The 12,438-nt window shown below is 33.6% G+C and overlaps 1 protein-coding gene across 3 annotated transcripts; it reads left to right on the top strand.

The window, feature by feature from the left end:
- The first annotated feature begins 812 nt into the window (after positions 1-812).
- LOC105335577 (glycine receptor subunit alpha-2) lies at positions 813-11,472 on the top strand. Of its 3 annotated transcripts, none has more exons than XM_011439530.4 (9): positions 813-1,437; positions 7,086-7,158; positions 7,248-7,318; positions 8,375-8,442; positions 8,669-8,892; positions 9,466-9,548; positions 9,784-9,918; positions 10,266-10,639; positions 10,980-11,472. In XM_011439530.4, the coding sequence occupies exons 2-9, from the start codon at positions 7,100-7,102 to the stop codon at positions 11,142-11,144; spliced, it is 1,179 nt and encodes a 392-aa protein (XP_011437832.3). In that variant the 5' UTR covers positions 813-1,437; positions 7,086-7,099; the 3' UTR covers positions 11,145-11,472. The 3 variants fall into 3 exon arrangements, with proteins under 3 accessions (XP_011437832.3, XP_065931132.1, XP_019925898.3); XM_066075060.1 differs by lacking the exon at positions 813-1,437 and adding an exon at positions 6,197-6,289; XM_020070339.3 differs by lacking the exon at positions 813-1,437 and having other exon boundaries at positions 7,122-7,158; positions 7,248-7,323.
- The last annotated feature ends 966 nt before the right edge of the window (positions 11,473-12,438 follow it).

Here is a 12,438-nt window from a genome sequence, read left to right as displayed (position 1 = left end):
TTAAGTGCCATATATCACAGCTATATTGGAATCAATATGTTCCATCCTTAATCATTAATCAAAAGAAGGCTGTAAGAAGTTCAAGATGTGTTTAATTGCGCACATAATGCCTCAGTTATTGATGACATAACTTTGGGATTCACCTTTTGCAATATCTCTCTGTTTTTTAAGACTGGGGGATGTTTGTAAAGACCTGTCTGTCTTTGTATGCAGTAATAATATTTCAAGCTCAAAGTTTTTTACGCGGTTAAACTTGCCATTATTTCAGTTCTTGATTTTTAGGTCATATAAAGAAGCGACTCTAATATATCAGACGGCACGATTAATCCTTGCTTTCTTCCTTTCAGCTTTCAAACAAAAACAATACTTATTTTTGGCTTTCCCTTCCATATAACTCAGTTGGAAGACTGAATCTGACCTGTAAATCTAGAGGTCTTTTAAAAGATATTGTTGTGACTCTTTTCCTCTGTGAAAATATTTGTCCTTCTCTGGCCTAAATGGGCTTAAATGTTTAAATAACTTATTGTTTTGTCAAATTCTACGAACACTTGTTTAAAATAACCCAGATGCTGCAGAGAGAAAAATGTTGCATATCAGTTGCCAACCCCAGATGATTTCAGTATTGATTAACGGTTTATAGAATGAAATTAAGCGAGCAAATGAAAATCCAAACGACGGCAGAATCAAATTAAATTGAATGTATACTTTTCCCCTTCTCACATATTGCAGATACTTTTAAACTATTGACGTAGAGATACAGTTACACATTTAGTATCCGCAGAATGCTGTTTTCAGATTTTGTTGTGGCGCAATCTATAACTTACAGAGAAAACATCTACTACATTACAGTATAGCCGATCAGCAAAATTACAATAAATATATATATAGTGTATGGACTGTTTTCGATAATGTTCTCAAACTGGTCAATGGCAAAGACGACGATTTATCAAACACTACAGACAGAGTGACATTGTATCTGTTGTATAGGACACTGTGATTATATACTTCAGGCGTTAGAGAAATATATAATGATCGCGGGAAATCGCTGATGATGATTTCTGTAGGATAACATCATACTTCTAGGAACAATTCCATCTAATTGCATTCTTCGGCGTATGTATTATTCTGTATCAGAACCTGAACAGCAGACATTTCCCTTAATACTGCATGAGACGAGCAAAAAATGGGAGGGTTGACGGGACTTTTGGGGATTTATACACGACTTAACGATAGCCGTAATCAGGGAAATGTTTCTACCTTTTGACGAGACCTCCGTGTGTCTGGTCCACAGGATGATAACTGCTCAAGTATAACAAGTGCGCGTTAATATCGACAAACTACTGTTATGTTTGTAAAACATATGGTGCCTGTCAACAGAAGGGCAGCAGTATGAGGATTTTGAACAGCTGAGTTTTTATTGGTTCGAAACACTGAAAGGTAAGTTTAACTGAATGTAAATCAAACTTGTTGACAGAATGCATGTGTGTGGGACGAGATAAATTCATTTTAGATATGGGTTTAAAATGATAAACGTAGTTCACTCTTTTGATTTTTAATTTCCGCGCATTTCATTTAACAATAAAAATAAAATATCCGATTGAATAATATTTACATTTGTAATAAAAGACATACTTTAATCATACGTAATTCAATTAAATTTATTTCCTTATGTTATACAACTGAACAGAATACAAAACATTAGATAAATAAGGCATAGTTGGTGCTTGGACAGATATAAAAGATAAATAAAATTGACAATGCGTGTTTTACAAAATATTACAATGGTGATTTTTTTATTTCCACAGCTTGCATTAGAAATGTTATATAAGTTATTGAGTTTTTTGTAACTTAACTAGTCTCATTGTTTGTACACACCGTGTTTGTACACACCACTGTTTAAACACTTAATATATTTCTTTCATAATTCCTCATAAGATGGACATTTTAAAAATAAAATGGAATAAATTCAATGTACAGAGAATTTCAATTGTCTAGAAAAATTGTAACAAGTAATCCCGGCTAAAGTCTGTCCCAAGTTATTGCTTCCATCGCTTTTTGATGATTTTTGATAAAATTACACATACCTGTGAAAGAAATACAGTTGAAATCGTTAAAAGGAAATATATCCAAGATATCTTCATTGAACAATTATCCCTTTCCTCTCAGAAAAATTCACAGGAACGAAAACAGATTCCTTACGGAGATTTATAATGGGGAATGTTTACACCTTTTCTCCATTCGGAATACACTCGGAATACATCGCGCAATTTTTTAACGTTATCATCCGGGCTTATTAATGGCTGTTGCAATGCAAAATCTCCGTAGACTTTCAATTTCGGGATGTGTATTGAAACCTGAAGTAGTAGAGGGGGCGTTTCAAAACAGATAATCTGGACATTTTTTATATTAGTGGATGAACTTAGTTTGAGCACAAAGGTATTTACTATTATTGAAATATCAAGCAAAAAGTGGTGGAAGCAAAAACTTGGGACAGAGTATACAATGTAATAGATTTGGTGGTAGTGAAAGCGGGGGGGGGGGGGGGGGGGTGAGGTTTTGAGCAATTAAAAAGAAAAGTTGTTCTAAGGCTAATAATATGCCATGTATAGCTAGAATAGCTCAAAAAAGTGTTTTAAAAATCCCCAATACAGTACCTGGGAGCTTCCGGGGACTTGGCTCCCTGGGCCCCACTAGGGCCTTTTTCTCGACCAACTGGAAGCGTCAAGGCGGTACACAGACTCCTGGCATATTGCCCCTATCCCCTTTTTAGCAAATCTTGGATCCATCACTGGATTCATTGCCCATTCAAACAGATTTTAAACAACATTATTGCTATCAAACCGTGTGGATTTTCGTGATTTGGAAAACATTTTGTTTCAGCTGTTCTGAAAAGCTGTCCCTCAGATTATTACCTTGGAAATATCTCATTTAGACGGATATCCGCACACAATTTTGATATCAGATTCAATTTTGATTGATTGTTTATTACTAGAACGCTAAATTATTAACTTGAGCTTTCCAAGCGGATAACATTGATTTTTTTTCCGTTTCGTAGTGTCTTATTTATTCCTCTTCACCAAGCTCTAAAAAATTATTACATTTTCTAAAGTGCTTCGCTTTAATAATGAATTTGTTACAGGAGTTAATTTTATTTAAATATCAAACATATTTTGAAGTGTATCATATTGTCATGTTGTAAATTTTGAATTTACCGGGTGGCAGTAAATACAAAATTTACAACATGACAATATTCTCCATATCCTTACAAGGCATCTATGCTTATCCTCTTCCACATATCCAATCCTTCGGGTTTCTCTGTTAAATAAATTTTATACAACTAAGATACATACTATACGTATTTATTTGAAAGGGTCATTTCTTTTAGATGACAGTTTATTGAATATAAAGATATTAACTACACGTACATGTAAATTAATAAAACTTGAAATAATAAAACATATGGAATATAGCCAAAATTACTTAAAAAATGAATTGATTCTCTAAAATTTCGTGAAAAAGTAAATTTTTTCAAGGTCGAACATCCACAACGTAGTCGCATTTAATGTAACCTTATCCCAATTCCTTCAACGCATAGCTTCTTAACTACAACAATTCAGCTCCTCTTCTATAGCTCTCGTTTCTCGTAATCTCTGAGGATATAATATTGCGTAGAATGCAAAAACAACTCATCTCGTAGAACAGAGAAAAATTGAGTGTCGGCTCTTCATCTGGCTTCATCCTCTGATGAATTCCTGTCTGCGCAGTTTTCAAAGTTTAGTAATCCCTGTGCTATGTTGATAGATTTTTTGCAGCTCCGGGTCTTCTTGACCTTTGTTTAGTCAATCAATGTGTATTGTTTCTAGGACGAACTTGAGAGACTTTCAGACTTTTAGAAAGTGGTGCTCGTGGCAGGAGGGTCTGTCCTCAATCCCAAACTTGAAATTGACAGAGTAGAATACGTGTATGTAGAACGTGTTATACAATACAGTAATGGAGAAAAGTGATATAATGTACAATTCAATTACAATGCTTTAATCAAATACAAAGCAAACCATTGCTCTATTTTATCGGTTTTTGTACATCACTCTCCTGTGTCTTTAATGGTCAAGACGTTGTTGACATCAATGGAGTCCACTTTTTTGTCATTAGTTTCATCTCTGGGATTTCTTATTTCTCTTCTGTAAATATTATTCTAATCGGCAAATAAATGAATTCTAGCTACTATAATTGAATAAAGAATGCATTCTGCAATGTAAGTTTTAATAGAGAAATTGATCGCAAGCTAATAAAGTCTTTATACTTCATAATGCCGGATATATGTGAAGCTCAATTATAAAAACATAGGAGAAAGACTTTTAAAAATTATTCATGTTTCAACTTATTTTCTTTGAGAGAAACTTATATGAGTTGAAATATGTGCTTGGAAACTTATGTACGTGTTTTGTATGTTGATGATCGTTTCATAACAGTGATACGGCTAATACTGTGGAATTATTAGAATTCATGGTGGCTCATTTTGATGGTATTCGTAGGTAGCTCTCACCTACGAATATACATTCTCAACGAAAAAAAATAATAAACGATCTGGTTTTCCTTCTGAAACTGAAAAAAACGACGCATCAACGAAATTACATCCCCACGAAAAAGAAAAAGAAACACTCCCACAATCCAAGAAAATTGGCCCCACGAAATTAAATGATTCCAAAGTACATGTATAACCTTTGGTATGAGAGTACAACATAAAATCGAATATTCACAAAAGAACTTTTAAAGAATAAGTCTGCACTGTTACTGACACATGTTAGAAACTTTATGCATGATCTTTCGCTGCAATGGATGTCATTTGCCCAACGTTGATGGCTTTAAAACGGACAGACACCATTGCAAGGATACAGGCTCAGATAGTCCATTATGCATGCCGAGAACACGTGTGCCAGATTTATGCCTCATTTACAAAAGTACGTTTTGTTGAGATCGACCGTAGGATTAGTTGCATGCAACGCTGTTTCATACGTCCCCCTGTGTTTTATCATATCTTTTTCGTAAAATGTACAAAACAACGTATTATCATATGTATTTACTAATGGACAGTCTGATTAAAAGTGATTCATGCTAGGGTCGATGCCTTTTGTGTGGCTTAGAGTTTGTCTCTTCATAGTTTAACAGAGGGAGGTAAATGAGGAACCTACTATGTTGGATTGCTCCCGCGAATGTACTTTTGACGAGAAAATTCCATGTATATTCATGCATACACGTTGCAATCATGTTTCACTGCAGTACGACAACAATTGCCGGCGTACGATCGAACGAAATAATCAATGTGGTGGACAGTTTCATTAACATGTCTAGGTTGTTTTACTAATTCTCTCCATGTACAAATTCTTTATTGCTGCACTAACAATTTTCAATTAAAAAATCATTACTCTAGAATTAGTAACAATAGATTGAGAAATGAAATGTTTTACTTTTGGATTTGATTTGGACTATCAAATTACCCGTACGAGGTAAAATTCATCAACACTTTTATACTTCATGGAAATATCAATTTTATGATATTTATTAACACCCGTGTGTGGTAGATTTGATTATTTGATTGATTGGATAGGTCAGAAAACCGAATTCCGTGTTAAGTATCGTGCGGGTGCTGGTCAACTCTATCATCGAACGAGGTTTAAAATTAAAAAAAGACTTAAATAAATGAGCATTGGTCGATTTTAATAATATGTAGAATACTTATTTTATGTATTTTACGACATCAACTTGCAATAAAATTTCAAACAGCTACATGTTTGCATGAACTTGAAGCAAAGAGGTGAATTTTGTATGAGTAAAAAAAGGCAAACTACTGAGTATGCATGAACACGGAGCAAACAATTGGGTATGTTTGAGCTAGATTCAAATTACGGAGTATGCATAAGCTTGAAGCAAACAACTGTGTGTGTATTATCTAGAACCAAACAACTGACTATGTATTAGCTAGAAGCAAATAATTTAGGAACAAACAACTGAGTATGCATGAGATCGTACTAAACAACTGAGTGTGCATGTATTAGCTTGAATTAAACAACTAATTTTGTTTGAGTTAGAAGCAAACAACTGAGTTTGTGTGAGCCGGATGCAATAAAACTGAATATGCATCAGCTTGGTGCAGACCTTTGAATATGATTGTATGAGCTGGATATAAACAAGTGATTATCTGGATGTATGGGTTAGAAGCAGACGTCAAATAAGTATTTTGAGTCAAATGCAAACATCTGAGTATGTATGAGGTGGATGCATACAACTGAGAGTGAGTATTGAAATCGCTTTGATTTCCTTTAAACCTTGTATATATAAAAAATGAAGCTCAGACTCACTCTATAAAAAGGGCACTGAAGTCCTAACAATGACACTATTTGGAGGTTTGGACACGCATACGCCAGTTTAAATCAACCTTTTATAAGTATTTAACATATTTAAGGGTTATATATCGCTGTTATGGTAGGAAAAAACTATTGGTTTCAATCATTTCGAAAAAAGAATTATGAGGTTTGTTGATATTTTAATTGCATCTTATCTATCCTCATATAGGCAGGTTACATGCCTTATTCACCCACCTTCTTTATTCAGAAGGACGCCATTGATCGATCGAATAATGATATTTTTCTTGAATATCCTCTGCACACAATACATAATTTTTTGAATGGAATGAATTAGATCTACCTTAGTGATTAGAAATTAACACCACGTCCCAAACCACATCAGAAAAGCATCACTTTCTTCATCATCTGTCGATCAGTTTTAACAAACCGTAAACCTGATCAAAAGTTTCTCATCGTAAAAGCTGCATAGCAAGTTTCAAATCAAATCTGTAAAGCAGAGCAAAAAAAAAAAAAAATCTTCGGAAAACCGAGAACTGAATGAGTGAAAAAAAGACAGAAAGACGGAGATAAAGATTTAAGTGTTTCCAGTTTATCACGCAGGAGACTGATACATAGTTCATCATGTGATTCGATTGTTCTATGCATTATGTTAAGTGTCCATAAAGCTGACTAAGGTACTAATGATCTTGCACATGTTTATGGCCTGTTTTTTCATGATTTCAGAGCTGCTTTGGAAAATGATTCTCATGGTGGTTTTATGTTTCCAGTTTTATCACAGCAGCGGCGAATTGTCCAGGTAGATTACTAGTAATTGTTTCCCGATTTCTGTTGAAATTGTTTTGACTATAGATATTTTGAATCATGAGGTTTTTTTTAAAAATTCAGACATGAACTAATCCACCAATTAATTGATGAGTCCCACTACGATCCATTGATTGCCCCGAACTATGAAGATGGTAAGGTACAATACAGCCAACAACAGGAATATCATATATTTGACGTTAAACGAAATCATCACTTTAACGGCATATTCAAAATCAAGATATTGTAAATGAACGGAGCCTTCAAGATTCTGAACTTTGATGTATGAATTCTATAACTAATGGCTTATTACAGTAGTGTCATGATGTAAATTTTGAATTTACCGGATGGCAGTAAACACCCGGTAAATTCAAACTTTACGACATGACAGTAGCTATAGGTGTGATAAGATGAGATATTTAATTGAGCATGATTGTTTGGTGAATACGATAACATGTACATGTTTTAAATTCATTCTTAAATTAAATCAAATGCGAGATTGTCTTTCATCTTCCGTTGACCTTCTCTATAAGATATGTTTAACTTTAATAAGGTTTTGCTTACTGACTATTCCCATCATGTACGTAGATCTTGACCGTAAAACGTTACAACTTTTCAAGGAAAAAATGCATGAGAAATTATTTCACAGATTATATTTTAGATGATGGGAAAATATTATCTGCACAATCTAAAATGAAAAAAAGCCGCAACAGATGGATTCTGCCTAATTGATGTTCGATAGCGTTGATTTTAAACAAACATCTTAATCATACAAATACAACTTGCTCAAACTATCAAGAGATAAAATCATTTGTATGAACCAATTCCCTGTACAATAACTTTAAAAGCCATCATTTTGACTATGAGATTGTCCCGAAGAGATCGGCAAACAATGGCAAAGGAGCTATTTGCATTAATCAGAAGATGACAATTACAGAAAGCGTTGGTTGTCTCTTGACGTAAAACAGAACACTACCTAACCCTCTGTGTTATAAACATTACAAGAACTTTGTCTGTTACTCTTCTTTTACAATAATCCATGTTATTGATTTTTAAAAATGATGCATTCTAGACTTCATTTAAACAAAAAATCACACATACATTATTATCTTAATTGGACATGACATTCTTCCAGATACAGTTGTTTTAACAACTGAGGATTAATATTCATTCATCGTATTCTCAAGGATGTGTTAATCTCACAATTGTAGATTTTCCGACGAACATTTCTGTCCAAATGCTCATAAAGAACATTCACAGTCTTGATGAACTTCATATGGTGAGTAGATTTAATCAAATATACAGCAAAAAAAAAAACCAAAAGAAAAAAAATCAAAACAACGAATGATTGATCATGATATTTAAATTTAGGGAATTAAAATGTATTTACAATAATTCGAAAATAGAATCATACATGTTCACCTACAAAAACAAAACTAAACAAAAACAAAACCATAAACTTCCTGAATACATCATTCCTATAGATGATCTAATCATTATTGCAGGATTTTTCAGTAGATATCATATTCAGACAACGATGGACAGACAAGCGTCTCAAATTCAACCATTCTTCGGTCAGAGTTTTGGAACTCGATCAGAAGATGATAGAGAGAATATGGGTTCCAGATTCTTTCTTTCCACAAGAAAAGCGAGCTGAAATTCATGACGTCACCGTCCCAAATCGCTTACTTCATATTTATAGAAATGGAACGGTATTTTATAGTATGAGGTAGGTGACGTCATCTTATTGGTTAAAAAAAAGGGGGGGGGGGGACTTTGGTTAAAAAAATCAGTCGGGTGACCTGTGGGTGCATGTCACATGTCTGTGAATATTTTCATCCTCTTAGAAAGTTGACTTTATGAAGTATACAGAAACTGTTGGTAGAGTGAGGAAGGATAATAAAATGTGAAAATCATGAACCCAGACCTGAAGGGCAACTGAAGTCTGTCCAAAGTTAATGCGTCTATCTCTTTTTGATGAATGTGTATTTATTATTGATAAATATTGGAATCATAAAAATCATATTGTAAAAATTTCCAAGATATTTTCATTGAGACATTTTCATTTTTCACTTACAAAAGTTCAAAGATAAAAGATATTAAAAGAAAATTTTTAACCTTGTAAAAAACTTTTAAATTAAAAGATAACTTTGAAAGGAGATCGATTATGCCAATAAATAGGCGAAAGTCTACAACTTTCTAAGATAATTGGTTTATATGGAAAATCATTTGATACTGCTGTTGCCAAAATATCGGACCATATATCTTTAAAAATAGATTTCTATTGATTTTTTTTGGATAGAATAGAAATGACACTGTCCTGCGCAATGGCTCTACAAAACTATCCGTTGGATCGTCAAGTATGTCCAGTATCGATTGAAAGTTGTAAGTACATGTAATAAATTGTTTTACCTGTGAGAAAGAACACGAATTTTGTATTCGTAGTTGACATTATGATATTTTGGGGTTTTTTGCCTTTTTAGTATATTTTTTTGTTTCTTAAAATGCGTTTGCTGCATTTCTTCGGCGACAAATTCAAAATTAAGTATTTATTCATTTGATATATAGTCGAAATTTTGTAGACGATGTTTAACCTACAGATTTTGTATTTTTATATTAGACAGTTACACGAGAGAAAACATCGATTTTTACTGGGAACGTCACAACCCTGTCCTTATTCCATCGATATCTCTCCCCCAGTTCACCATGCCAGACACAGTCAAAACGTCAGCATGTTCGACGGAGTACGGGGAAGGTACTGTTATATAAATAGTGCCTGTTTGGGAGGGTAACAGTTAAAATTGACACCCTGAGAAAACCATTGTCCACCAACGCAAAGCGGATGGTTTTCGGGGATGTCAATTTCAACTGTTACCCTCCCAAACATTATTTACGCACATACAACAATTCGTTGTGTTACATGTACAGTACCCGTCGCCAGATGTGCTGCTAACGCTGAGAGCAATAGAACGGATTATCTCTCAAACGTTGTTTAAAAAATCCAAAACACAAAATGAATACAATTCTAAAATAGGGAATGAATGAATTCTACATGTTCTATTTTGCAATTAAACTGTCAATTTATTTATTTTTACATTGCAGTTGGAGACTTCGCTTGTTTACTTCTTGAATTACAGTTTGATAGAAACACTGGATACTACATCGCCCAAATTTTTATTCCAAGCATTCTTATAGTAATTCTATCATGGGTGTCGTTTTGGGTTGATATAGACGCCATTCCTGCGCGTGTCTCGCTAGGTGTCCTCACAGTTCTTACCATGACAACGCAGAGTTCCGGTGCACGAAGCGCTTTACCGAGGGTGTCTTACATCAAAGCCATAGATGTTTGGATGGCAGTTTGTCTCACCTTTGTTTTTATGGCTCTTTTGGAGTTTGCCTACATCAACGTTGTTTCGCGGAGAAATTCCAAACCTATTCGCACTGCGTCACAATGTGATAAAGCATTAAATAAAGGAGTAAGTAAGACTAAAAATTGCAAATGATATTAAAGAAATAGTGAATGATATATTTTCCTTCCATGGGAAGCTGGGGGTAAAGTAATCCAATCATCATTTGATACCTTTCTGACCCGTGAGATACAGCTGGGCAATATTTTACATTCATATGTGTTTATGAATAAACCTTTTGACCTCTGACCTGATAGCCTAAATCCAAAGGTCCACGTTAAATTTTAATCAGTAAATGACATTTGGTCAAGCAAACGGCGCTCATTTTAATATGTATGCTACAAGGACTGACCAAAATACCGAACGCAAAACAATATGTATATTACAAACTGAAACCTACTTTTTTCAGACATCACCATCGCCAATGATGCCCATCCTGAGACACATCGATTTTATAAAGAGGGCTCGACAGGTGGATAAAGTAGCCCGAGTTGTATTTCCTCTTATCTTCTTCCTGTTCAATATTGGGTTTTGGGTGTTCTATCTAAGCATTAACACGGACAACAAATTTTGATAGCAATTGCTTTCTAAACATTTACCAAAGACAACGACATGTGGTATCAACAAGAAAATATTTGACGCCTTGTGTTCAAAACACAATTACTGGGATATAGATTCCGGTCTGGCCACTTTTTATTCAAACGAACATAGAGATACCCCAAAACAAGGTCGGCCACTTGAGGACCTGATGCAAGCAAGACTAAAAATCCCGGTTTTTACACCATTTATACATGTCGAACATTACATTTTGTACTTTTTTCAATTTTTGTCTTTTTGAGAGATTACTCTTTTCTATGTATTGTCTGCTGCTTCGATTTTATTAATATTACCAACCTATTCAGTATGAATGTTGTTTTCGTGAAATGACTGAAAATTAGACAGAAGTTCCGAGAATGCCATTCGATGACATACGGCGCATTTTTAAAATACAAAACATGTAACGAATTTAAGTCAATTTGAGATTTAAGTAATTTAATTCTTGTAATTCTTGTAATATTTCAACTTTCTATTTTGTTGAATTCCATTCTTGGGCAGAATATTTAAAAATCTGCGGGAAAATTGCTATTTAACTTGTTTATTATTTGGAATTATCAGCGCTTTCAAGGTAAAATTCGATATATACACGGTGTTCCATAATATATATATATATATATCATTTTTCTATAAGTAACTTTCGATTAGATTTATTCAACGAAAACATAAATGCATTTTCAAAAAATTAAATAATGTAAAGAAGAAGGGGCAATAAGGGCTTAAAATGGCCTCATCTCAGAAATTGGTAATTTTTTACATAAAGTACTGCTATCATCTCCTCTAAGTAAAATTCGTCAGATTTTTCATTTTTGATGTCTAGTTTTTAAATAATTTGGGTGTAAATATGACATTGTTAAAAGCCATATCACTGTATAATTATGACTAACTGTGTATTTACAAGTATATATCTGTTCTTTGTGTTAGAACTTCAATTTCTTATGTTTTAAAAATCTTTAAAATTTTATCATACTAATTCTGTAATTTAAAATTAACAATCAATTTTCTTGCCATTTTTACTAAACATGACGTTTTCATGACGATAATATGACGTCATAGGACGTGCAGTTTTTACTATTTTTCATATTTTCTTAAAGCACTCATTCAGTTGATTTTTTAATGATATCATGAGTAGTGTAGTGCAGTTGTTTTAAAATCAATAACTGAGGCCATTTTAAGCCCTTATTGCCCTTTCTTCTTTAAACTAGGCAAATTTCACAAACACCCATTGGTAATTGTTAAATTGAACGTTGTTTATAAAAACACAATACATCTAA

Source organism: Magallana gigas, chromosome 2, assembly GCF_963853765.1.
Source record: "Magallana gigas chromosome 2, xbMagGiga1.1, whole genome shotgun sequence".
Lineage (NCBI taxonomy): Eukaryota > Metazoa > Mollusca > Bivalvia > Ostreida > Ostreidae > Magallana > Magallana gigas.
The sequence above is the reverse complement of the archived record's forward strand: the minus strand, read 5'-3'. Positions and strand labels throughout refer to the sequence as shown.